The 25,432-nt window shown below is 39.7% G+C and overlaps 1 protein-coding gene across 1 annotated transcript; it reads right to left on the bottom strand.

The window, feature by feature from the left end:
• Nucleotides 1–4,715: 4,715 nt before the first annotated feature.
• On the bottom strand, nt 4,716–24,739 carry LOC145875670 (uncharacterized). The gene is made up of 2 exons (XM_082971508.1): nt 24,683–24,739; nt 4,716–6,636 (listed from the first exon to the last, which is right to left on the bottom strand). Exons 1-2 carry the CDS (start codon nt 24,737–24,739, stop codon nt 5,959–5,961), a joined length of 735 nt encoding a protein of 244 aa, XP_082827634.1. The 3' UTR covers nt 4,716–5,958.
• Between the last annotated feature and the right edge of the window lie 693 nt (nt 24,740–25,432).

The raw sequence follows: 25,432 nt of genomic DNA, 5'->3' as shown, positions 1-25,432 counted from the left end.
GGACTACAGTATTTCAGGCATTGTCATTGGATGCATTTGATCAATTGTTAACGTTTTGTTGATGGTCCACTCTTGATGTTCTACACGTTACAGTGTAGCTTCAGCCATTCCTACAGAACAACATTAAAGTGTAGAACCCCTTTACTGCATATTGGTTCAACGACTGCAGAGACGGTACTTACTGGTGTTAAACAGATCTCCAACCTCCTCTTCTTCCTCCAATGTAACAGCCTCCTCTTCCTCCTCCTCTTTCACTAGAGTTTCTTCCTCCGTCCAGCAGACCTCCGCTTCTTTAGCAGGAGGAGAGTAGCTTAGTGAACTCATGGTCGGAGATGTTAGCTAGTTAGCATTAGCGACTAGCCTAGTTCTAAGCTAACTTAGCAAACCAGCTAGCTGACAAACAACGTAAATATATAATTAAATGGTCCAACAAGTACATACGACAGAAGTGTGTTTAATACACAGCGACTAATATACACCAAACCAGTGTAAAGAGCGTGAATGTTGTAGCTATGTTTGCTAGAAAGCTACCGAGGTGTCTGACTAGCTGTTGTTGTTGAAGGAGCGTCCCGTCCACTAGATTATACGTCACACTGGCAGCATCGCCTGAACCTAAAAGACGCACATCGCCATCTGCTGACTGGACTGGGCAACGCAGTTGAGGAACCAAACGTTTATTTTTCATTTATTTCAGAAAAGTTTAATATTATATTAAGTCGTTCAAAGAGAAGCATGTGTTGATTGATTCGTTTTTAATGAGTGAGAATTTAAAACAAACTTTACACCCACTACATATTTGCATTGAACCATACTTCTGACATGGATCATTTTGACCCCAGAGGCATATCTTTTATCATAGCCAAAATGTATTTTATTCAATTCTTCCAAATTTTCATGACTTTGTCAATCAACTTGTTCTTAATAAATCTATATCATGGTTTAGTGTTTCTGTATCAATATGGACTTTTAACAAATTAAAATCCTTTGGAGTCATTTTGACTCCAGCCAAAAACACCTTTGATAAATAGGACGTTTATTTCAAATCAAATCACATTTTATTGGTCACATACACATGTTTAGCAGATGTTATTGCAGGTGTAGTGAAATGCTTGTGTTTCTAGCTGCGACAGTGCAGTAATATCTAACAATTAATATCTAACAATTTCACAACATATACCCAATACACACACATCTAAGTATTTGAATCTAGGTTTCTCTGTAGTCATGATCCATCCCACCAGAGGGTGGAGGGGCTCCTGTATCAGTGGTTTTGACCAGATAGACACCTGCAGACACACAGTATAGTGCCTCCCATGTACTCTCCTAAGATTGGACTTTTCTATACCACGTATCACATGACTGTGTACAAAACTGCCAATGGTAGAAAACTCTGCCAGCGGTTTACAATGCATTCGTTAAGTATTCAGACCCCTTCACCTTTTCCAGATTTTGTTACGTTACAGCCTTATTCTAAAATTTAATAATTTTTTCCCCTCATCAATCTACACACACAATACCCCATAATGACATCACAATAACCCATAATGACATCACAATACCCCATAATGACAAACCAAAAACATGTTTTTACTTAAGTATTCAGACCCTTTGTTATGAGACTTGAAATTGAGCTCAGGTACATCCTGTTTCCATTGATCATCCTTGAGATGTTTCTACAACTTGATTGGAGTCCACCTGTGGTAAATTCAATTGATTGGACATGATTTGGAAAGGCACACACCTGTCTATGTAAGGTCCCACAGTTTACAGTGCATGTCAGAGCAAAAACCAAGTCATGAGGTCAAAGGAATTGTCTGTAGAGCTCTGAGACAGGATTGTGTCGGGGCACAGATCTGGGGAAGGGTACCAAAACATTTCTGCAGCATTGAAGGTACCCAAGAACACAGTGGCCTCCATCATTCTTAAATGGAAGAAGTTTGGAACCACCAAAACTCTACCTAGAGCTGGCCGCCCGGCCAAACTGAGCAATCAGGGGAGAAGGGCCTTGGTCAGGGAGGTGACCAAGAACCCGATGGTCACTCTAACAGAGCTCCAGAGTTCCTCTGTGGAGATGGGAGAACCTTCCAGAAGGACCATCATCTCTGCAGCACTCCACCAATCAGGCCTTTGGCCACTCTACCATAGACGGAAGCCACTCCTCAGTAAAAGGCACATGACAGCCAGCTTGGAGTTTGACAAAAGGCACCTAAAGGACTCTCAGACCATTGAAAAACAAGATTCTCTGGTCTGATTAAACCTAGATTGAACTCTTTGGCATGAATGTCATGTGTCACATCTGGAGGAAAATTGGTACCATCCCTACGGTGAAGCATGGTGGTGGCAACATCATGCTGTGGAGATGTTTTTCAGCAGCAGTGAAAATTGTCCACTGATATGGGTATAACTTCTCACCCCTTTTGGCTGTATGAAAGTTAATTTCCCCTCAGACACACATTTGTTCTTTGATATAATGAAGGTCATTTCTGTAGAATGTACTTTTACCCACTCATTCATCTTTATTTTTTTTTCAAGAGAAAAACTGCTGATGTACTTTTCGAAATTACACTGTCTATTCTTCTATTCTAACTCTCAACAGTAAGTTTAGACCCCGACTGATTTAAAAATATATATATATATTATTATTTATTACAAACAACACAAGGAAGGGGTAACATTAAACTTTTTCCTTTACTTTTTCACTGATTCACCCCATCTCTTTACATTGCTTATTTATATTCGGTGGCCTGACTGCATCCAGACTGTCAAAGGCCCATCCTGGTAGATCTGAACCTAATGCAGCTTGGAGTGATCAGATGACAGAAGTCACATTTAGGTGCCAGGTGTAACTGAGGCCATAGATGCTCCATATCCATTACTTTGAGTTTTTTATATAATATGACTAAATGTGTTTCTGTGTTGCAGGGGCAGTCAAGAAATGGAACAGCAAGGCCACAGAACATGACATAAGCAGAGCTGTGGGAGACCACCTCAAGTCCCTGGTAGAGCCGGGGGTGGTGTTTACCACTCCACCACGCCTTCAGCAGGCTGGAAAAGTGATACTGTTTTTCCTACCAAGAGTCTGTTGATTGGCCAGTCATTGGGTTAATTTGTACGAAATCAAATCCAGCTTTATTTATACAGCACATTTCAGACATGGATGCAACACAATGGCTTCACAGGAAAAAAAATAAAAAATGAAAATAAACAGAAATATTTAGTAAACAACAAACAGAAGACTAACAACTGAAAGACTAATGAACATTCTAAGGAAATGCCATTGATTAAAATATTAATTGGATGCAACATCCAACCCAAAATATAAGCTTGTTTTTTAGGAGGGGATCTGAAAGACACTATGGGGGTGTCCACTGAAAGTTGACTAGTAACAACAACTGGGACCTAAAAGACACCCACCATGAGACCCACTAAATCTGCCCAAGAAGAGGCAAACAAAAGAAAATCCCACACCAAACTTAAAGACAGGAAGTAAACCAAAAAGGTGGAGCAACTAAAGGTGTTGACTCTCCACATGTATCAAGACAACTGGAGCACTGGGCCAGACACTCTTAAATAGAACCTGGACCAGCTCAGGTGAAACACCTTCCCACTAACGAGATGGACAAGCCAGCACAGGTGTAACACATACTGACTAACGAGGTGACACCAATCAGTGCGTCCTACGTGCTAACGAGCTAGACGGGCTAACGAGCTAGACGTGCTAACGCGCTAGACGTGCTAACGAGCTAGACGGGCTAACGAGCTAGACGTGCTAACGAGCTAGACGTGCTAACGAGCTAGACGTGCTAACGAGCTAGACGGGCTAACGAGCTAGATGTGCTAACGAGCTAGACGAGCTAACGAGCTAGACGAGCTAACGAGCTAAAGTTCAACCTCAAAACATAAATGGAAAAACCAAAGCCTGTAACACCTTCCCCCTTAAGACAACAAATATATCCTATATTTTTGTTGGACAAGTTTGCTCACCACCAACAGAAAACAACTTCCATTTCACATTATAATCAACTACAATGCTTCACCTTCTAGAATATAAATATGGTGTCTACTGGCTGTCAACAATTAAAAACATGCATTTCTAAATAATAATATACAATCATATTCTTTTTTTCGCCTTTTTCTTTCTATAGAATCCTAAAACTCACTAGCTTCTAGAACTCTCGTCTTCCTAAAACTCACTAGCTTCTAGAACTCTCGTCTTCCTAAAACTAACTAGCTTCTACAACTCTCGTCTTCCTAAAACTCACTAGCTTCTAGAACTCTCGTCTTCCTAAAACTCACTAGCTTCTAGAACACTCGTCTTCCTAAAACTCACTAGCTTCTAGAACTCTAGTCTTCCTAAAACTCACTAGCTTCTAGAACTCTCGTCTTCCTAAAACTCACTAGCTTCTAGAACTCTCGTCTTCCTAAAACTCACTAGCTTCTAGAACTCTCGTCTTCCTAAAACTAACTAGCTTCTAGAACTCTCGTCTTCCTAAAACTCACTAGCTTCTAGAACTAGCTCCTTAATATCCATAGTAACTTTCCACCTCACTGCGGAGCTTCTCTCTCTTCTAAGGGTTCACTAGATAGGCATGTTGTTGGATCGGGGCCCAGTCCCCAATGTCATGCTCTAGTACATTTGGGTTGGCACATCTGAGAATGAACCCTGATATTCTAAAAGCAGGGTAACAATGTCAATATAATTGTACCCCAAAAATTGTCAGTTGGTTGCATAAATAATCATTGATTACTAAATTTTACATGAATATTAAACATGAAATATAAAAACCAAATGTACACCCGTTTGTTAATATGTATTAGCAATAATTCACTTAATGGTGAGGCATAAAATGTATCTTTTGTCAGGCTTAATCTTTGAGTCATGCTTCTTCAGTAGTGGAATAAAGACAATTAGTACTTGAATGTTGTAAATAAATACTGGAGTGATGTAGGATTGTTCATATAATTGATTATTGTACTGCGACTATGTGTATAGGCTGTAAGTATGTTGAAATTAAATTGTTTTCTTTTCAACTTTCACTTTCAACTAAAACCAAACTTATATTGTATGTCGGGCAAAGTCTTATTTTCAACGACATTTTGCTAGGTGAGATATCCCCAATGTCACAGTTTAAACGTGTCCAAATCAATAGTCCAAATGGAGAAACAGTTTGTGATAAATTGAAAACCTAAACATAAAATGTAACACAAACATCTGTCACAATAATCATATTATTTAAAACAATCTCCTTATAAACTGTACAAGCACCAAAAACGCTGTTGTTTTGACAAGTAGCAATAAATCACTGATATCGATTAGGGGGGAAATCAGGTTGTACATGATGTTGAAACTAACACAACTAAAAAAACACATGGAAATGGGAGATATATTTTACCTCATTAGAGGACAACCTGCAGAAAACAGTTAGCTACATTTTGGAGTGATACATTTAAATGTAGGGGTCGCTAAACAAAGGAACACAACACTTATTTGTCATCACTCATCGATATCATGTTAAAATCAATTGTAAGACAGGAGGGCGATGAGGTTGCACGTCCTGTTAAAACTAACAGCTCAAAAAATCACACGGAATCTGGGAATAATGTGTACATCCCTGGTTAGAGGACAATTTGTAGAAAACAGCTAGCTACATTTTGAAGTGTTGCATTTTGATTCCAGTGGGTCACCAACGTGGTAAGTGTAACACAGCTCTTTTTGTGTTAGTCACTTTTTGTTAAATCTCATAAATAGTACTCTTCCATTTCAGAGTTTGGGTTTTCCCCCCCCGAGTCTAATATTCATATCATGTTGAAATCAATAGAACAGGGGACAAACGTTTAGGTTCTACATTGTGACATTAAAATACTCCTTCTACAATGTTTAAACATTCAACATTTTATTTCACTGATATCATGAAACAACTCCTTCATGAATTTTCTGATGTTTAATCAGATATCTGATTAAACATCAGATGATTGACCAAAACTCTTCCCACATTGACCACAGCTATAAGATTTCTCTCCTGTGTGTGTTCTCTGCTGTTGAGTCAGATGGCAAGATTGACCAAAACTCTTCCCACATTGACCACAGCTATAAGATTCATCTCCTGTGTGTATTCTCTGGTGTTTAGTCAGACTGCTAGATGCAGCAAAACTCTTCCCACATTGATCACAGCTATAAGGTTTCTCTCCTGTGTGTGTTCTCTGGTGTAAAATCAGCTGGCCAGATGCAGCAAAACTCTTCCCACATTGACCACAGCTATAAGGTTTTTCTCCTGTGTGTATTCTGTAGTGAACTGTCAGCTCTCCAGATCTAGCAAAACTCTTCCCACATTGATCACAGCTATAAGATTTCTCTCCTGTGTGTATTCTCTGGTGAACTGTCAGCACTCCAGATCGAGCAAAACTCTTCCCACATTGACCACAGCTATAAGATTCATCTCCTGTGTGTATTCTCTGGTGTTTAGTCAGACTGCTAGATGCAGCAAAACTCTTCCCACATTGATCACAGCTATAAGGTTTCTCTCCTGTGTGTGTTCTCTGGTGTAAAATCAGCTGGCCAGATGCAGCAAAACTCTTCCCACATTGATCACAGCTATAAGGTTTCTCTCCTGTGTGTGTTCTCTGGTGTAAAGTCAGCTGGCCAGATGCAGCAAAACTCTTCCCACATTGATCACAGCTATAAGGTTTCTCTCCTGTGTGTGTTCTCTGATGAATTTGAATGCCTGGAGTTCTGATCTGGAGAGACTCTTCTCTGCCTTGTCAGCATCATGAGGTTGTTGAGGCTCCCCAGAGGATCCACGATAGTCCCGTCTCTCTCCTGTGTGAACAACAAAGTCAGACAGATGGTTAAAGGCCCACAACAGCAGAAATCCACTGTAAAAGGTCATGCCTACAGAGTAGCCATGATGTTGTACAACAATTGACATCTGTAATGAATGTTAAAATTATTTAACAATTGTCTTAAAATGAGCAAGAATAGTCATATTTTGTCTTGTTTTCACATTAGTAGTGAAATCGATGATTGTAGGCTAGAAATAAGTTATTCATGTTGTTGAACCTCTAAGCAGTGTGCCAGGCGACTTTGGTCTCCAATATTGGCCCCTTTCTGTGTTTGCTAAAATTGCAGCACGAGGGCAATTTGATTGCAGAAACTCCTCCCTGCTAATGAGGAAACCGATAGTTATGGATGTAGTATATCTGCCTGGAGCAAAATGGTGAGCAAAGATTCTGAATGTGAATGGGGTTAAACTCAGGGGAGTAACCTCCATTTCCAGGTTGCTTATGAGTACATTTCACACTACTTTGGATTATAATTGTAAGGCTCGTTTGAATGTCCTGCTTAATATAATGTTTGCTACAGTATTAAGAATTATGTGTAATTATTGAAGAACCACATTAATGTCAATAAAGTTAATATGTTTTTACTTCATTTTTTTAGTTCACCTTTATTTGACCAGGTAGACTAGTTGAGAACAAGTTCTCATTTACAACTGCGACCTGGCCGAGATAAAGCAAGGCAGTGCGACAGAAAAAAACAACAGAGTTACACATGGGATAAAAAGTAGTCAATAACACAACAGAAAAATCTATATACAGTTGTGCAAATGTAGCAAGGAGGTAAGGCAATAAATAGGCCATAGTAGCGAAGTAATTACAATTTAGCAAATTAACACTGGAGTGATAGATGTGCAGATGATGATGTGCAAGTAGAAATACTGGTGTGCAAAAGAGCAGAGAAAGTAAATAAAAACATGGGGATGAGGTAGGCAGTTGGATGGACTATTTACAGATGGGCTGTGTACAGCTGCAGCGATCGGTTAGCTGCTCAGATAGCTGATGCTTGAAGTTAGTGAGGGAGATATAAGTCTCCAACTTCAGCGATTTTTGCAATTCGTTCCAGTCATTGGCAGCAGACAACTGGAAGGAAAGGCGGCCAAAGTAGGTGTTGGCTTTGGGGCTGACCAGTGAGATATACCTCCTGGAGCGCGTGCTATGGGTGGGTGTTGCTATGGTGACCAGTGAGTGAAGGCGGCCTAGCAAAGACTTATAGATGACCTGGAGCCAGTGGGTTTGGCGACGAATATGTAGTGAGGGCCAGCCGACGAGAGCATACAGGTCCCAGTGGTGGGTGGTATATGGGGCATTGGTGACAAAACGGATGGCACTGTGATAGACTGCATCCAGTTTGCTGAGTAGAGTGTTGGAGGCTATTTTGAAAATGACATCGCCAAAGTCAAGGATCGGTAGGATAGTCAGTTTTACGAGGGTATGTTTGGCAGCGTGAGTGAAGGAGGCTATGTTGCGAAATAGGAAGCCGATTCTAGATTTAATTTTGTATTGAAAATGCTTAATATTTTAATATGAGGCTGGAAGGAGAGTTTTCAGTCTAGCCAGACACTTAGGTATTTATAGTTGTCCACATATTCTAAGTTAAAACCGTCCAGAGTAGTGATGCTGACGGGCGGGTGCGGGCAGCGACCGGTTGAAGAGCATACATTTAGTTTTACTAGCATTTAAGAGCAGTTGGAGGCCACAGATGGAGTGTTGTATGGCATTGAAGCTCGTTTGGAGGTTTGTTAACACAGTGTCCAAAGAAGGGCCAGATGTATACAGAATGGTGTCGTCTGCGTAGAGGTGGATCAAGGAATCACCCGCAGCAAGAGCAATATTGTTGGTATATACAGAGAAAAGAGTCGGTCCGACAATTGAACCCTGTGGTAGCTCCATAGAGACTGCCAGAGGTCCGGACAACAGGCCCTCCGATTTGACACACTGAACTCTGTCTGAGAAGTAGTTGGTGAACCAGGCGAGTCAGTCATTTGAGAAACGAAGGCTGTTGAGTGTGCCAATAAGAATAAGGTGATTGACAAAGTCGAAAGCCTTGGCCAGGTTGATGAAGACAGCTGCACAGTACTGTCTTTTATCGATGGCGGTTATGATATCGTTTAGTACCTTGAGCGTGGCTGAGGTGCACCTGTGATCAGCTCGGAAAGTGGATTGCACAGCAGAGAAGGTACGGTGGGATTCAAAATGGTCAGTGATCTGTTTGTTAACCTGTTGGGGATAGGGGGCAGTATTGACACGGCTGGATAAAAAACGTACCCGATTTAATCTGGTTACTACTCCTGCCCAGTAACTAGAATATGCATATAATTATTGGCTTTGGATAGAAAACACCCTAAAGTTTCTAAAACTGTTTGAATGGTGTCTGTGAGTATAACAGAACTCATATGGCAGGCAAAAACCTGAGAAGGTTTCATGCAGGAAGTGGCCTGTCTGACAAGGTGTCGTTCTTCTTGTCTCTGTTAATTGAAGAGTGAGGATCTTAGCTGTCCCGTGACACTTCCTACGGCTGCCATAGGGTCTCAGAAGGGGGCAAAAAGCTGAATCATGGCTTTGCAGGCTCTGGCTGAAACAAAGTAGCGCGTTTGGGTAGTGGCTGGTTACAGTACTGTGAGACTCAGGCTCGTGCCCGCGTCGACCGAAAGCTTTGTTTACTTTCCTCTGTTTAGCTAAATGGACATTCCCGGTCGGAATATTATCGCTTTTTTACGAGAAAAATTGCATAAAAATGGATTGTAAACAGCGGTTGACATGCTTCGAAGTACGGTAATGGAATATTTAGATTTTTTTGTCACGAATTGCGCCATGCGCACGACCCTTATTTACCCTTTCAGATAGTGTCTTGAATGCACGAACAAAACGCCGCTATTCGGATATAACGATGGATTATTTTGGACCAAACCAACATTTGTTATTGAAGTAGCAGTCCTGGGAGTGCATTCTGACGAAGAACAGGAAAGGTAAGACCATTTTTGTTATAGTAAATGGGATTTTGGTGAAGGCTAAACTTGCCGGATGTCTAAATAGCTAGCCCTGTGATGTCGGGCTGTCTACTCAGAATATTGCAAAATGTGCTTCATCCGAAAAGCTATTTTAAAATCGGACATATCGAGTGCATAGAGGAGTAATGTATCTATAATTCTTAAAATAATTGTTATGCTTTTTGTGAATGTTTATCGTGAGTAATTTAGTAAATTGTTAGTAAATTCCCCGGAAGTTTGCGGGGGGTATGCTTTTTCTAAACGTCACATGCTAATGTAAAAAGCTGGTTTTTGATATAAATATGAACTTGATTGAACAAAAAATGCATGTTTTGTATGACATAATGTCCTAGGTGTGTCATCTGATGAAGATCAAAGGTTAGTGCTGCATTTAGCTGTCTTCTGGGTTTTTGTGACATTATATGCTAGCTTGAAAAATGGGTGTCTGATTATTTCTGGCTGTGTACTCTGCTGACATAATCTAATGTTTTGCTTTCGTTGTAAAGCCTTTTTGAAATCGAACAGTGTGGTTAGATTAACGAGAGTCTTGTCTTTAAATAGCTGTAAAATAGTCATATGTTTGAGAAATTGAAGTAATAGCATTTCAAAGGTTTTGAAAATCGCGCCACAGGATTCAACTGGCTGTTACGTAGGTGGGAAGAATTCGTCCCGCCGGTCCCATAGAGGTTAACTTGACTTTCGAAGACTTTAGAACAGCAGGGAAGGATGGATATAGGTCTGTAATAGTTTGGGTCTAGAGTATCACCCCCTTTGAAGAGGGGGATGACCGCGGAAGCGTTCCAATCTTTAGGAATCTTGGACAATACGAAAGAGAGGTTGAACAGACTAGTAATGTGGTTGCCACAATGGCGGCGGATCATTTTAGAAAAGAGAGGGTCCAGATTGTCTAGCCCAGCTGATTTGTACAGGTCCAGGTTTTGCAACTATTTCAGAACATCAGCTATCTGGATTTGGGTGAAGGAGAAGATGGGGAGGCTTGGGGAAGTAGCTGCGGGGAGCTGTTGGCCGGGGTTGGGGTAGCCAGGAGGAAAGCATGGCCAGCCGTAGAGAATTGCTTATTGAAATTCTCGATTATCGTGGAGTTATCGGTGGTGACAGTGTTTCCTAGCGTCAGTGCAGTGGGCAGCTGGGAAGAGGTGCTCTTATTCTCCATGGACTTTACAGTGTCCCAAAACTTTTTGGAGTTAGAGCTACAGGATGCAAATTTCTGTTTGAAAAAGCTAGCCTTTGCTTTCCTAACTGACTGTGTGTATTGGTTCCTGACTCTCTGAAAGTTGCATATCGCGGAGCCTATTCTATGTTTTTGTGCTGGTCGAGGGCAGTCAGGTCTGGAGTGAACCAAGGGCTATATCTGTTCTTAGTTCTACATTTTTTGAAAGGGGCATGCTTATCTAAGGTGGTGAGGAAATTATAATTAAAGAACAACCAGGCATCCCCTACTGACGGGATGAGGTCAATATCCTTCCAGGATACCCGGGCCAGGTCGATTAGAAAGGCCTGCACGCAGAAGTGTTTTAGGGAGCGTTTGACAGTGATGAGGGGTGGTCGTTTGACCGCAAACCCATAACGGATGCAGGCAATGAGACAGTAATCGCTGAGATCCTGATTGAAAACAGCAGAGGTGTATTTGGAGGGCAAATTGGTCAGGATAATATCTATGAGGGTACCCATGTTTACAGATTTAGGGGTTGTACCTGGTGGGTTCCTTGATAATTTGTGTGAGATTGAGGGCATCTAGCTTGAATTGTAGGACGGCCGGGGTGTTAACCTCACTAGGGAAGGGGCACTGTTTTCACCTCCGGATGAAAAGCGTGCCAAAGTAAACTTGGTAGATTTGGATAGAAAACACTCTAAAGTTTCCAAAACTGTTAAAATAATGTCTGTGAGTATAACAGAACTGATATGACAGGCGAAAACCTGAGAAAAATACAACCAGGAAGTGGGATTTGTTGTTGTTGTAGTTTTCCATTGACTGCCTATACAGATTCCATTGACTTAGGTCTCAAATTGCACTTCCTATGGCTTCCACTAGATGTCAACAGTCTTTAGAAATAGTTTCAGGCTTGCATCCTGAAAAATGAGAGTGTAAGACCACTCTGAATGAGTGGACCATTCAGTATCTCAGAGATTTTTCATGCGCGAGACCGAGAGCGCACCTTTCTTGTTTACCTTTTATATTGACGACGTTATTGTCCGGTTGAAATGTTATATATTATTTAGGCTAAAAACAACCTGAGGATTGATTATAAACATCGTTTGACATGTTTCTACGAACTTTACTGATACTTTTCGGATTTTTCGTCTGGCTGTTGTGATTGCCTTTGAGCCTGTGGATTACTGAACAAAACGCATGAACAAAACGGAGGTTTTTGGATATAAAGAGAGACTTTATCGAACAAAACAAACATTTATTGAGTAAATGGGAGTCTTGTGAGTTGCAACGATATGAAGATCATCAAAAGTAAGTGATTCATTTTATCGCTATTTCTGACTTGTGTAACTCCTCTACTTGGCTGGTAACTGTTTGTAATGATTTGTCTGCTGGGCGCTGTTCTCAGATAATCGCATGGTATGCTTTCACGGTAAAGCCTTTATGAAATCTGACACCGTGGTTTGATTAACAAGAAGTTAATCTTTAAACCGATGTATAACACTTGTATGTTTTATGAATTCTTATGAGTATTTCTGTTTTTGAATTTGGTGCTCTGCAATTTCACTGGATGTTGGCCATGTGGGACGGTAGCGTCCCACACCCCCTAGAGAGGTTAACCTCTTATGGCTAGGGGGCAGTATTTTCACGGCTGGATAAAAAACGTACCCGATTTAATCTGATTATTAGTCCTGCCCAGAAACTAGAATATGCATATAATTATTAGCTTTGGATAGAAAACACTCCAAAGTTTCTAAAACTGTTTGAATGGTGTCTGTGAGTATAACAGAACTCATTTGGCAGGCCAAAACCTGAGAAGATTCTGTACAGGAAGTACCCTGTCTGACCATTTCTTGCCCTTCTTTGTCATCTCTATTCATTACAAAGGATCTCTGCTGTTACGTGACACTTCCTACGGCTCCAATGGGCTCTCAGAACCCGGGAAAAACCTGAATGACGTAATTCAAAGCCCTGGCTGAAACACACGAGCGCTTTTGCTAAGTGGTCTATCAGAGGACAAAGGGCTTAGGCTCGAGCACTGGCCGCCCCCGCCTTTCTGTTTTTCCCTCCGTTTACAGACACGCAGATTCCCGGTCGGAATATTATCGCTTTTCTACGAGATAAATTGCATAAAAATTGATTTTAAACAGCGGTTGACATGCTTCGAAGTACGGTAATGGAATATTTCAAAAAAATGTCACGTTATGCGCCATGCGTGCGACTGTGATTTACCATTGGGATAGTGTCTAGAACGCACGAACAAAACAGAGGATATTTGGATATAACGATGGATTATTTGGGACCAAACCTACATTTGTTATTGAAGTAGAAGTCCTGGGAGTGCATTCTGACGAAGAACAGGAAAGGTAAGACCATTTTTCTTATAGTAAATCTGATTTTGGTGAAGGCTAAACTTGCCGGGTGTCTAAATAGCTAGCCCGTGATGGCTGGGCTATGTACTTAGAATATTGCAAAATGTGCTTTCACCAAAAAGCTATTTTAAAATCGGACATATCGAGTGCATAGAGGAGTTCTGTATCTATAATTCTTAAAATAATTGTTATGCTTTTTGTGAACGTTTATCGTGAGTAATTTAGTAAATTGTTAGTAAATTCCCCGGAAGTATGCTAGTTCTGAACGTCACATGCTAATGTAAAAAGCTGTTTTTTGATATAAATATGAACTTGATTGAACAAAACATGCATGTATTGTATAACATAATGTCCTAGGTGTGTCATCTGATGAAGATCATCAAAGGTTAGTGCTGCATTTAGCTGTCTTTTGGGTTTTTGTGACATTATATGCTAGCTTGAAAAATGGGTAGTCTGATTATTTCTGGCTGGGTAGTCTGCTGACATAATCTAATGTTTTGCTTTCGCTGTAAAGCCTTTTTGAAATCGGACAGTGTGGTTAGATTAACGAGAGTCTTGTCTTTAAATAGCTGTAAAATAGTCATATGTTTGAGAAATTGAAGTAATAGCATTTCAAACGTTTTGAAAACCCCCTAGAGAGGTTAAGCATATCCCAGTTTAGGTCACCTAACAGAACAAACTCTGAAGATAGATGGGAGCCAATCAATTCACATATGGTGTCCAGGGCAGCTGGGAGCTGAGGGGGGTCTGTAACAGGCGGCAACAGTGAGAGACTTATTTCTGGAGAGATTCATTTTTTTAATTAAAAGCTTGAACTGTTTGGGCTTAGACCTGGAATGTATGATAGAACATTGCAGGCCATCTCTGCAGTAGATTGCAACTCCTCTCATTTTGATGGAAAATGTTGTAGTTGGGGATGGAAATTTCAGAATTTTTGGTGACCTTCCAAAGCCAGGATTCAGACACGGCAAGGACATCAAGGTTGGCGGAGTGTGCTAAAGCAGTGAGTAAAACAAACTTAGGGAGGAGGCTTCTGATGTTAACATGCATGAAACCAAGGCTTTTACGGTTACAGAAGTCAACAAATGAGAGCGCCTGGGGACACACAGGGCCTGGGATAACGTCTACATCACCAGAGGAGTAGGATGAGTCAGGTCATGTTGACGACTGGCTCCCTCCAGTCAGGTCATGTTGACGACTGGCTCCCTCCAGTCAGGTCATGTTGAAGACTGGCTCCCTCCAGTCAGGTCATGTTGACGACTGGCTCCCTCCAGTCAGGTCATGTTGACGACTGGCTCCCTCCAGTCAGGTCATGTTGACGACTGGCTCCCTCCAGTCAGGTCATGTTGACGACTGGCTCCCTCCAGTCAGGTCATGTTGACGACTGGCTCCCTCCAGTCAGGTCATGTTGACGACTGGCTCCCTCGTCATTTGTGTGTCTTATTTATTTAATCAAACAGCGTGCTTAAAGCATCAGACAAGTTCAGTACATACAGATTTTATAAAAACACATGGGGTGATTGGTAGAAAGAACAGATGACTCTTGGTTGACCAAGATGTATTTTAGTTGGGGACAGCACTAGAACATGATTTTGGGGCTCCCGAGTGGCGCAGCGGACACTGCATCTCAGTGCTTGAGGCTTCACTACAGACACCCTGGTTCAAATCCAGGCTGTATCACAACCGGCCGTGATTTGGAGTCCCATAGGGCGGCGCACAATTGGCCCAGCGTTGTCCGGGGTAGGCAGTCATTGTAAATAAGAATTTGTTCTTAACTGACTTGCCTAGTTAAATAAAGGTTACATTTAAATACATTTAAAAAATAGAGTTTCATGACAAACCATTTTTTACAAATCCGGCAAGGCACCAATTTTGAGACGGGTTTAAAACAAAGGTTTCAAACCAATTCATGAATGTAATTGAATCTAGGTATGTCTTGCCTTTAATGTAATGGCATGAAAAACAATTGGCTGAATATTATACAATGACTTATCAACAGCTCTAATAATTTGCCTCCACAGGAAATCTACACTGGCAATTCTAGAATATACTATATAGCCCAGAAACCTGGTTAAACTATCATTATGACATCATGGATGAATTCTAGAATATACTATATAGCCTAGAAACCTGGTTAAACTATCATTATGACATCATGGATGAATTCTAGAATATACTATATAGCCTAGAAACCTGGTTAAACTATCATTATGACATCATGGATGGCCAGTCTTTGTATTTATAGTGTAGTCCATTCAGGGGGAGGCCCTGAGCTGAACTCAAACCTGGGTCCAGTGACTGTCAAGCCAACACCTTATAACTGTTACGCCAAGATGTCTGAACTTCTTGAAGAGGTCGCTAGGTGTTTGGTTACGGTTGCTACAATAGCTTTCTCTATGAATTTGAGAGTGGTTACACTTCTTCCCCCATCCCTCAGCTGTTTACCAAACCAAGCCTCTGGGCAGCCATTTTGTTGCCGTTTAAAAAACCCACACAACCCAGCAATCTGCAGTTCAAACAATAACAAAGCTGTAATTCCACCACTGTTTTGGTAATAAGATGATTATGGGGTTGGAGAAATGTAACTACTTTCAAATTCATAGACAGACCTATGGATGCAAGGACTGACCATCCATGATATCAACATTATAGTTTTAACCATGTTGAGGGTATACAGTGTTGATTTACATTTCTTTACTCTAATGTTTAGAACTAAGCTTATTTGGGGATCTGATGGGGTACAACAGTTGAACTAAGCTCATGAGGCATGTGTTATATTCTTCAAGAATCAATGGCTATAAATAAATAATTTAAAAGTCCAAATATAGATGTAGCTATTGCAGATTTCCGCTTTAACACCACACATCAGTTCAACAACTGCAGAGTTTGTGCCTCTGTATTTAAGACAGTACTTACTAGTGTTAATCAGGGAACGGTTTCTCAAAACCATCTTATGGCTAAGTTCACCGTTAGAACCATTGGACGCCTTAAGATGCGTTTGGGAAACCGGGCCCAGATGTCCAGTTTCCTCCTCTATCGATGTAACAGTCATCTCCCCCTCTTCCTCTTCCTCTTCATAAACTGCATCCTCCTCTTCTTTTACTGTAACATCCTCCTCCTCTTTCACTCTGAACGCGTATTTTTCTTCTTTCACAGTAACGGCCTCACCCTCTACTTCTTGTTTTACTGTGATGTTCTCTTCATTAGCAGGAGAGTAGCGCAGTGACCGCATGGTCGGGGATGTTAGCTAGCTAGGCTAATGCTAACTTAACCAGCCCGCTAGCTGAATAATAACAACAACACCGTAAATATGAAATTAAATCTGATAACTAACTAGACGACAGTAGTGGGTTTAAAACACAGAGGCTAATATACACTAACGCGTCTAATGAGCTTTATTGGTTCGGCTATTTTGTCTAGCAAGCTACCGAGGACGCTTAATAACTGTTGCTGCTGTTGAAAGAAGCGTTCCGTCCACTAGATTATACGTCACACCAACAGCATCGCCTTAAATTCCCACACCGCCATCTGCTGACTGGAGTGGGTAACGCAGTTGAGTAAAACGTTTATTTTATTTTCTGACAAAAAGTTAAAGGGTAGGAAGCGTTCGTTTTTACTCACCCGTGTAACAACACAGTGTGGTTAAAGACTTAGTAACTTAGTTGTAGTCACAATCTGGTTACCTATAAGTACAAACAGTTATGTTTTTGCGTTGTTACATATTTCTTAAACTTATTTCCGGATATCTTCTAAACTACCCACAATGCACTATGTGCTACAGAGTTTGTATGCTAGCTCGGTATCTAGCTCCAGCTTGTAAACGTCAGCCACACCTCATGCTTTCATATACTGTGTGGTTGTGATATCTAGTGGGAACGCATTAGCACGGTAGACTCTGCTGCCTTGTTGTCAGTAGGGATGTTACTTTTGATACCGGAGCTACGAGGCCTGCGTCCAAATCGATAAGCAGTAAACTTCAAAGCAGTGTACCGATGCCTGTATCACTTTATCAGCAGCACGTCATCAATGGCGTCTGAAGCTTCATTTCATCAAACAACCACCTGATTGGTTTGGTATTGGGCTTGTTCGACACTGCAGGCGACTGCAAACTGACTGATCTACAAATCCCCTGTTGCTGCTGTTGAAAGAAGCGTTCCGTCCACTACATTATACGTCACACTAACATCGCCTTAAAGCCCCACATGATGTATTGTTACACCATGTAGGAGCAGTATAGACCTAGTCTGTTCATTATATACATCTACATGATGTATTGTTACACCATGTAGCAGCAGTATAGACCTAGTCTGTTCATTATATACATCTACATGATGTATTGTTACACCATGTAGGATCAGTATAGACCTAGTCTGTTCATTATATACATCTACATGATGTATTGTTACACCATGTAGGAGCAGTATAGACCTAGTCTGTTCATTATATATATCTACATGATGTATTGTTACACCATGTAGGAGCAGTATAGACCTAGTCTGTTCATTATATACATCTACATGATGTATTGTTACACCACGTAGGAGCAGTATAGACCTAGTCTGTTCATTATATACATCTACATGATGTATTGTTACACCACGTAGGAGCAGTATAGACCTAGTCTGTTCATTATATACATCTACATGATGTATTGTTACACCATGTAGGAGCAGTATAGACCTAGTCTGTTCATTATATACATCTACATGATGTATTGTTACACCATGTAGGAGCAGTATAGACCTAGTCTGTTCATTATATACATCTACATGATGTATTGTTACACCATGTAGGACCAGTATAGACCTAGTCTGTTCATTATATACATCTACATGATGTATTGTTACACCACGTAGGAGCAGTATAGACCTAGTCTGTTCATTATATACATCTACATGATGTATTGTTACACCATGTAGGAGCAGTATAGACCTAGTCTGTTCATTATGTACATCTACATGATGTATTGTTACACCATGTAGCAGCAGTATGGAGGTACAGTGGGGGACAAAATTGTTGACACCCTTGATAAAGATGAGCAAAAACGACTCTATAAAATAAAGAATTCAAATACTGAGCTATATTGTATAAGAAATAAAGGGAAATTATATTATTTTATACTAATACAATTGCTCAGAGAAAAATATAGAGTTTAACATGTAATTCTCAAAAGGTAGGGGTCTGAATTATTGCCACCCATGTTTTCAATATTCCAGCACCCTCCCCTTGGGAGGATAACGACACTGAAATGTTTTATGAGATTAGAGAACACATTGGGTGGGACCTTAGACCCTTCCTCCATACAGAATCTCTCCATGTCCTTGATTTATTTTGTCTGCGCTTGTGGACTGCCCTGTTCAATTCAAACCACAGGTTTTCAATGGAGTTCAAGTCCGAAGACTGAGATGGCCATTAAAATTATTTTTTTTGTGCCCAATTAACCATTTCTTTGTGGATGTTGATGTGTCTTGCTGGAATATTTACATTTTAGTCATTTAGCAGACACTCTTATCCAGTGTGACTTACAGTAGTGAATGCATACATTTCATACATTTTTTTTTCTGTGCTGGCCCCCCGTGGGAATCGAACCCACAACCCTGGTGTTGCAAACACCATGCTCTACCAACTGAGCTACAGGGAAGATCCACTTTGGCCAAGTTTCAGCCTCCTAGCAGAGAGGTAACCAGGTTTTGGGCTAAAATATCCTGGTAGTGGGTAAAGTTTATTTATTTATTTTATACAGTAATTTTTGCTCATCTTTATCAAGGATATCAATAACTAGGTGCTTATTTTGATATCTAGTTATTTGACTGAATCAGAAATACAGATGTGGAGTAGATGTAGAGTTTGTTTAAAATTCTCATTAAAAATCTGAACTAATCAAACAACACTTGTTGCATCTTTGTACGTGTTGATATAATATTCATATTTAATGGAGAGAAAAAAACGTTTCCCTAAACTGCTTTATAATATTATAATTCAATGAAGAAGAATAAAAATAGTTTTCCCTCCTCAACTGCGTTTCCTCCCTCCTGACAGCAGATGGCGATATGTGTCTTTCAGGCGATGTTTCTAGTGTGACGTATAATCTAGTGGACGGAACGCTTCTTCAACAACTGCAGCCACCTCGGTAGCTCGCTAGGCGACAAAGTCGGAACATTCAAGTTCTTTAGACACTTTCCTGGTTTAATTGTAACTGTGATTTAAACATACTTATGTGTAAACAACTAGCTACCCCATTTCATTTAATATTTACGTTGTAAGTCAACTAGCTGGCTGGTTAAGTTAGCACTAGCCTAGCTAGCTAACATCTCCGACCATGCGCTCACTAAGCTGCTCTCCTCCTGCTAAAGAGGAGGTCTTTTTTTTTAATTTTTTTTTTTAAGTTTGCACAAATCTTTATTTAACTTGCTGTAAATAACAGTAACATGCAAAACATAAACATAACATAACAGCCAGAGGGAATCCAAAGAAATTAGAGAAAAAAAAAAAAAACTATTATATCAAATCAAATACAGACATATATCGAAGAAATTTTTTTGACATATTGTTTTGTATACGTTTTAAAGATTCTACGTACTGTTCCAAATCAGATAAAAAAATTAAGAAAAGGGGCTTTTTCTTCATAAATTTTGATTTATGGATAAAAGATTTTCCTAATAAAATAAAGAGATTTATGACATACTCACGTTCAATTGTGGAATCAGTGTAGTAAAATAATATGTCAAACTTAGTAATATCAATGGTTGTATGCAATTTGCGGCTAAGATATAGTTTTACATCAGTCCAAAACACTTCACTATATAAACAATTACAGAATAAGTGTTCAATAGATTCAGTTTCTAGTTCACAAAAACTGCATTCACTGGTAACATCAAATATATATTTAGAAATCAAGCTATTACACGGATAGCATCTATGGATTATCTTAAAGGAGATCTCCTTTACTTTATTGGTCACCATAAATCTGTGTGGAGTGAGCCAAGCACGGCGCCAGTTTACATCAAACGATGAAGCCCAACAAAATATCGCAGAGGGAATAGACTTCCTGTAGGAAATATCCCTTATTAAACGATTGTTGAATTTCGTATCTAGTAGACCAATGCCATTCAACTGAATATCGCTTACAATCGGAGATATTCCAAAATATGCATTATTCTGAAGTAAAGTTTTTATCCCACTAGGTATAGCTTTAATAACAGTGTCATATTCCTTGCTTGAAACCTCAAAGTTGTATATTTCCATAAATTCTCTCTGTGTAAATAGATTCCCACTGTTATTAACCAATTGGCTGACAAGAACAATGTTTTTCGAGAACCATTTATGGTTAAATAACATCTTGTTTCTATGTAATATTGACCCATTGTTCCAAATAAAACATTTATGAGGTGAAAAGTTGTGTTTATACAACAAAGCCCAGCACATTAAAGCCTGCTTGTGAAAAACCGGCAGTTTCACAGGAATTTTACCCACAATATATGGACATTGTAGTAAAAAATTAAGCCCGCCGAACTTCTGAAAAACAAAATGAGGTATAATATTCCAGAAGCTATGAGGATTTTTTATGTACCTTTTAATCCAGTTGACCTTTGATATCTGATTGAAGAGAGTGAAATCTAAGACATTTAGACCGCCATCACAAACCCTGTTGGTGATAACATCTCTTTTTATCTTATGTGGCTTGTTTTTCCATATGAAGTTGTACAAAAGCCTATCTAAGGTACAGCAAGTGGATTTGGGAATGTCAATAGATGAAAAAAGATAGGATGCACGAGATAGGCCCTCAGCTTTGGATAAAAGCACCCTTCCTTGAAGACTTAAATCCCTCCCTAACCATGAGGATAATTTTTTTTTGACAGATTCAGTTACAGGGTTCAAATTAAGATCATTCATAGCCTTAAGATTTTTGGTGATCTTTACACCGAGGTAGGTTACAGTATCTTTTTCAGAGATGTTACAATCTGCTGGGTTGACAGCCCCTTTCAAAACAAACAACTCACATTTGGAAAGATTTAAAGTCAAGCCTGAGATTTTGGAGAACTGCTTCACGATATCCAATGCTAATCTAGCTTGAGATACATTTTTCAAAAAAAGTGAGGTGTCATCCGCCAGTTGGGATATCTTGATCTCTCTGGACTGGAATGTAATGCCTTCAAATGGACTTTTATGAACTAATGAGCATAACATTTGAGAAACTAACAAAAATAAAAAAGGTGAAATTGGACAACCTTGTCGTATTCCTTTGTAAATGTTAAATCTTGAGGATGTTCCATGACAGAGTTTGATACAGCTATTGCCACCATTATACAGAGTTCTAATAGCATCAACAAAGAAACGACCAAATTTCAAATGCTTAAGACAATCAAAGATAAAATTGTGACTTACTGTATCAAATGCTTTCTGAAAATCCAGAAATAGGATAACAGGGAAGTCATCTAATAGATCACGATACTCAACCAAGTCTAATATCAGCCTCAGATTATTAGATATATGGCGCCCTTTCATAAACCCTGATTGACATTCATCAATCAGATCATTTAAGCAAGACTTTAACCTTTTTGCAAAGATTAAGGCTATAATTTTGTAGTCGTTATTTAGGAGTGTGATTGGACGCCAATTATCAATACTTAGGAGATCCTTGTGTGGTTTAGGTATAAGAGTAATAACCCCTTGCTTCAGAGAGGCAGGTAGTTCTCCCTTCTTTATAGCCTCCTTAAAGGTTTCAAGTAAAAAAGGTGCTATTTCTTCAAAGAAGGTTTTGTAAAATTCAGAGGTTAATCCATCACAACCTGGAGATTTGTTCTTTTTTAACTGAGCAACCCCGTACTGGATGTCCATAATGGATAAATCTTGGCAACAAGACTGATTGAGTTCTTCACTAATCGAATTAACATTCTCTATAGAATCAAGGAGATCCTTAGAGTCACTCAAATTGTTATCTAAGGAGTAAAGATTCTCATAAAATTTAGTGGGAAATTCTGATAACAACTCTCTATCCTCAGTGGTAACCCCATTAATTTTAAGTTTCCGAAGTGTGTTGAGTTCCCCTCTCCTCTTCTCCAAATTAAAAAAGTATCTACTGTTCTTTTCACCTTTTTCAAGCCATTGTTTTCTAGATCTTATGAAAGCTCCTCTAGCCTTTTCCTCATACAATGTATCTAGTTGATTCTGTAAATCATTCAATTTATCTTTCTCATTAAGATGAAGATGCTCAATCTCTGTGATATCGGCAATTGTTTTAGAGAGTTCAGCTACCTCACATCTCCTTCTTAAAGCAAGCCGTTTTCCATAAGTAATACAGGCTGAGCGGATTTTAAATTTCAGCAGTTCCCAATATTTCCCATATTCTGCATTAGATGTAGCTAAACTCCAGTAAACAGAAATTAGATTCTTAATCACATTTTTTAAATCATCATGCAATAACAATGAGTTATTTAGTTTCCAGTAACCACCAGAGTATTTCTTACCATCATTACTGCATATTCTTACAGTCAACCATATGACTTTATGATCCGTCAGGACTGCAGGCAGTATTTTCACCTCTACAGTGTTGGGCACAAGACTAGAGGTTATCACCCACAAATCAATTCTTGATTGTAAGGAACGATCTCTATTACTCCATGTGTATTGTATCTCTCCAGGGTTTTTTACTCTCCATATGTCAATTAAGTCCAGGCTTTGGCAGAAATTCACCAACTTGTTCACACCAATGTTAGGCCTATGAGGCAATCTATCAGTCTCATTAGAATAAACCATATTAAAAATCTCCACCAACTATTATCTGACTGGATGGATATTTTCTCAGAAGATTTTTAACAATTTCTTCAATTTCCTCTAGAAGTAAGTTATTTGGAGGACTAGAACAGTATCCATATACATTACACAACACAAATAATCTGTCCATGTGGTTGATGACCGCTACTAGCCAATGTCCATTGGAGTCCATTTGAGTAAACAAAAATGTCCCTTTGAAATTGTGTGCTAAAATTGCAACCCCAGCTGAATGATTTGTCCCGTGGGCCAAAAAAATGTCACTGCCCCACTGATTTTTCCAATAATTATAGTCCTCTTTGCATGAATGTGTTTCTTGAACGAATGCAAGATCTGCGTTGCAGTCCTTACAAAACAAAACAAAAGCTTTTCTCTTCAACATGTTACGTATCCCCCTGGCATTGATTGACATAAACTTCAAGTCCATATCTATAGAATAGAAAGAAAAATCCTATGCAATCTCAACTTTACCCTCTCTATAAAAAGTTGCTTCATATATGTATTAACAGAATTCTTAACTTGTAAAATAGTAACACCATGTTTCAAAAGTAGAACGTTCAGTTTGCAGTGGGGAAGGAACTACCTTGTAAACCTACCGACAGAACAAATCAAATCACCCCGGTCGTATTTCTTTACCGTTGGCGAAAAAAGCTCTGATTCCCCTGTAGTATCCACCGTTTCCTTGATTTCGGGCCTGTTGTACGAGAGGCCACAATTTTGCCTTTGCTGCCTTGTCTGCTACAGTCAAATCCTCCCCGAATCTAAGTTTTTTTCTTTCAGAAAGGCGCTTTCCTTTGCTTTCTTCCAAACTGCATCTCTCGCTGTGCGAAAAGCAAACTGGATGATGATCGATCGGCTGACGATGGCATCTTGTTTCTTCCCAATCCGATGAGCGACATCCACAGCCATATCCATATATCCATCGGGAAAGTCCGGTGCCACACGGTTACAGATGTCTCTTACTAAGCGCTTCACATTCTCATCCTGGTTCTCGGGGACACCGTAAAGCCGTAGCCCCCACCTTCTCCGGTATCGCTCTGCTTCCGATAAGCGCTCTTGCATGTCTGCGATGGTCTTCTCCTGAGCAATGCATTTCTCAGACGTAGCAGTGTTTGCAAGTTTAAGCTCTTCGATACTCTTGTATGCATGATTCAGAGAGGTCTCGAGGTCAACTATTTTTGATGTGTTTTCGCGTATCATTTTCTCCAGACCGTCGGCTCTTTCGTTTACAGCATCGATTATGTTGATCTGTAGTTCGCGCAAAGATAATTCTTTATGTGTCTTTTTGGGTGCAGGACTATTGACTGCATTGTCAGAATCAACCGAATGTCCAGAATCCTCCATTTCTTCTCCTGAGGAGTCAGGTGGCGGTTTTTCTCCACCGTATGAGTGCTCAGCTAGCAACTGCCTTCTCCTCCCTTTGCTCTTTTGCACATTTTTTCCTTCCATTTCTCAAAGTTATGAATCAAATTATCGGTCAACTAAGCGTTGTTCTCTATTGTGTTTACTATAAGCCAAGTTCCGTTACATTTAAGTAAGGTTACTCGGAGCAAGCTGAAATCTCGTCTACACTCGCCGCCATCTTCCAGCGCCTCCAACATGGCTACATACCTAGCCACCTAGCATATCGAAATATATATGATAGTTAGCTAAAGTTAGCTAGTTCAAAGTCACGGGAGTTATGTTGAGACAAGGCTGTTTGTCATAACCAGTTAGCCTGTCATTAGCCAGCAAGCTACATAACGTTGCTAACTCCGACTGCATTGCAAGAGGCTAGTCCTGCAGGCTAACTAGCTTAGCTTAGCTAACTTTTTATTTTAACAGTAACATATAAAACATAACAGCCAGAGGTTATTCCCAAAGAAATGAGAAAACAAAAAACAGAACCTATTCCACATTATATCAAATCAAATACAGACATATAGCTAACTAACTTACCTGGCTAAATACCTAGCCACCTAGCATATCGTCTGGACGCAAAACGCTGTAAAATTAGTTGAATATTTTTACAACCGTTTAGAGAAACTGTCAGGGAATATATATATATTTCTATTTGTTTTTTTTCCCTTATTCTCCTCCTTGTAATATACCCAAGCTGTTTTTAAAGTTGTATTTTGTCCGTTTTAATGACCATGACAGTAAATTCCTTGACTTGACTCGTAACCATGGATTTACCGCGGCCTTCAAAAACACAACATAGAAACATTATTAACTAACTTGCTTTTTTAAAATGTAATAAAATACAATGTTTCGCATGTAAATGCTGAAGTGAAAATGTCAGTTTAATTAATAAA

This window comes from Salmo salar, unplaced genomic scaffold, assembly GCF_965601325.2.
Source record: "Salmo salar unplaced genomic scaffold, fSalSal1 ptg000306l, whole genome shotgun sequence".
Lineage (NCBI taxonomy): Eukaryota > Metazoa > Chordata > Actinopteri > Salmoniformes > Salmonidae > Salmo > Salmo salar.
Note: the sequence above shows the minus strand (reverse complement) of the source record. Positions and strands in the feature narration are given on the sequence as shown.